The 3,136-nt window shown below is 46.1% G+C and overlaps 1 protein-coding gene across 1 annotated transcript; it reads left to right on the plus strand.

Annotated features, from left to right (window-relative positions):
• The first annotated feature begins 849 nt into the window (after window positions 1-849).
• Window positions 850-1,838, plus strand: LOC112938980 (germin-like protein 5-1). The gene is made up of 2 exons (XM_026025385.2): window positions 850-1,092; window positions 1,170-1,838. Exons 1-2 carry the CDS (start codon window positions 957-959, stop codon window positions 1,724-1,726), a joined length of 693 nt encoding a protein of 230 aa, XP_025881170.1. The 5' UTR covers window positions 850-956; the 3' UTR covers window positions 1,727-1,838.
• Window positions 1,839-3,136: the final 1,298 nt, after the last annotated feature.

Consider the following 3,136-nt stretch of genomic DNA (forward strand, 5'->3'; position numbering starts at 1 on the left):
CGCCGACCCTGCCACCGCAATGACTCCCCTGCCGCCGCCGTGGCCATACCCGCCGTCGTTTCCGCCGTCAACCGCCACCCCGCCAGATCCGGCCGAGCGGCGCGGATCTGGCGGTCACCGCTGCCGCCGTCGCTGTCCCTGCCACCTCAAGGACTCGCCCTTGTCGTCGCCTTCGCCATCCCCGCCGCCGTTCCCGCCATCAGCTGCCGCCACCCTGGGCATCTCCCCTGGCCGCCCGTGCGCGAAGTTGGCAAGAAGCCTCGCCACTGCTGTCCTTGCGGCCACCGCTCAGACGGGAAGGAGGCGGAGGAGGAAGGAGGTGGTGAGAGGGCGGCCGGGTCGTCGCCTCCCAAGCCGCTCTGGGGGAGAGCGACGCGAGAGAAGCATTACCTCAGGGATATGATCACATCATTGTTGACGACTGAAGTCAAACCGAAGCGGAATACAACATCAGAGAATATATATCTGATTAGTAAATCAGTCGTTCACATAGATATGGACACTGCCGCAGCCATTAAAGCCAACAAAAGATGACCTTGGTAATTGGTAAACTGATACTAATATGATCCATATGGTCCAATTGAAAGTGTCGCGGCTTATAAACTGAGGACACACGAGATCGAAGCAAAGGAAAAGAATTTTGGATAATAATTGTAGAGTAAAGTTCTTACCTATCTTTAGTGGTAAAAGATCCTATATAGTGAAAAAAATAGACAGCGACGATTTAAAAAACCCCAAAGAAATTCCATTGGATAAATTCCAAAATTAAAAAGTAATTGCCTCTCGAACAAGCGAGCCCCTTGATTAATCAATCAGTTGCTTAAAATCTCCCCAAATATATATAGTCATACTTATATATAAGCACACATAGAGATCGAGTGATATAATCTCTCCAACCAGCATCTCTCGAAACATTTCTTCTTTGCAAACTATTGCAAATAATCACCTGAGTAGCCATGGCCATGGTTGGGAGATCGCTGCTGCTGCTGCTGCTGCTTGTTACTCTCGCCGCCGGCCATGGCGTCGTCGTCGTCGTCGCCTTTGACCCCAACCCTCTCCAGGACTTCTGCGTCGCCGACCCGACGTCCAAAGGTACGGTCTCCCATGGCGCCAGCCATGCCGATGCATGAGCTTGGATTGAGTACGTGTTCGATCTGTGACCGACGCAGTGCGGGTGAACGGGCTGCCGTGCAAGGACCCGGCGGCGGTGACGGCGGACGACTTCTTCTTCTCCGGCGTCGGCGAGCCGGCGGCCGGGGGAGGGCGCGGCGCCACGGCGAGCCGGCGGTACGGGTTCACGGCGCGGTCGGTGGACATCCCGGGGCTGAACACGCTGGGCGCGTCGGCCGCCCGCGTCGACGTGGCCCCCGGCGGCGTTTTCCCGCCGCACTACCACCCGAGGGCGTCGGAGACGGCGGTGGTGCTCGCCGGCGCCGTCTACTTCGGCTTCGTCACGTCGTACCCGGACAGCCGCGTCGTGGCCAAGGTGCTCCGGCGAGGCGACGTGTTCGCCGTGCCGCAGGGCCTCGTCCACTTCCTCCACAACAACGGCAGCGAGCCGGCGGCGCTGTACGCGTCGCTGAGCAGCCAGAACCCCGGCCTGGTGCTCGTCGCCGACGCCCTCCTCGCCGCGCCGCTCCCCGTCGACCTCGTCGCCAAGACGCTCCTCACCGACGAGGCCACCGTCGACAAGATCAGGGCAAACTTCATCGTCCACCGCTCTTGATTTTAGATAATAAATCCTTTAATTAATTTTCTCTCTTTGTGGTAAATGTAATATTTATTAATTTTCTAATTAATTGATATGTGACGGAATAATAATCGGATCAATTGCGAAATCGTCAGTTCGTCACTGTGGCTCCTGACTTCTTGAAATAGAAAATATACTCTACTACATACTAGGGTCCGAACAAAATGCTAAATTTTGCATTTGTCCATCCAAAGTCAAAATTTCGTTGCTTGGACCAAATATTTGTCCACGAATGATAGTAAACGTGGATAATATTCTTTTTTTAAGTAAAGTCATAGTGGTATACAGGTATGGCATTATTTTACTAGCTATCAACTACTACCTCTATTTTTTAATGTATGACGTCATTGATTTTTTTAACAACATTTGACAATTCATCTTATTTATTTATTTTTAAATATAAAAATATTTAAATCATGCTTAAATCAAGTCACAATAAATTAAATAATAATTATATAATTTTTATAATAAAACAAATGATCAAACGTATCTTAAAAGTTAACGACATCATGCATTAAAAACGGATACTAAGGTTCCAATCCTTGTGTACCCGTGATTACATACATGTTGAGCATACTTTCCACATAAAGGATTTTCGTGCGCAATTTTGCACGGGCTAGTTATATTGAATCTGTTATATAACTCTTAGCTCCTATTTTCATACACTATAGATATTAAAAATGGGATGGAATCTAATATAGAACTCTTTTCTTATGTTTCTATATACACACAGTTGTACTCTTATAATTTAGTCACATCATGATCTAATACCTATATTCTTTTTGTCCAATTATAATATGATAATTTCTAAACCTTTAGAGTAACGTGGTACCTTCTTTTCAAACTATCTCTATAATATATATTACTCCCTCCATCACAAAATATAAGGCACAACCACTCTTTTCTCATGTCTCATAATATAAAGCGTGCATGCATGCATACATTAATTAGCATCTCTTGGTACTATAAAATTGATTTGTTTTAAATCATATACTATCAAACCTCCCAATCACATTGCTTGCATGTATCAAGGTGATCCAACCAAAAAGATGATTAAATGTTTTCTTAGTCTTGTGTTTTTTTGTGTTTTAAGAGCAAGTTTAATAGTATAGCACTATTAGCTCCAAATCATCTATAGCCAATGTAATAGTCAATTCATACAATAGTTGCTTACTACATTATTAATATATGGTCCCACCTGTCATACACATATTACGTCTTAGAGTCCGTGCTGCAGCTGGCTACAGATCTATAGCCCGCTGCTCTTCTCTCTCTTCCTTTATATCTTTGAAATACGTTTATAGCTGAATTATAGCCTGCTATTGTACCTGCTCTAAGTGGTTATACCTTATATTTTGGGATGGAGGGAGTACCTTCACTAGATAG

The sequence above is a fragment of the Oryza sativa genome, chromosome 5 (genome assembly GCF_034140825.1).
Source record: "Oryza sativa Japonica Group chromosome 5, ASM3414082v1".
Lineage (NCBI taxonomy): Eukaryota > Viridiplantae > Streptophyta > Magnoliopsida > Poales > Poaceae > Oryza > Oryza sativa.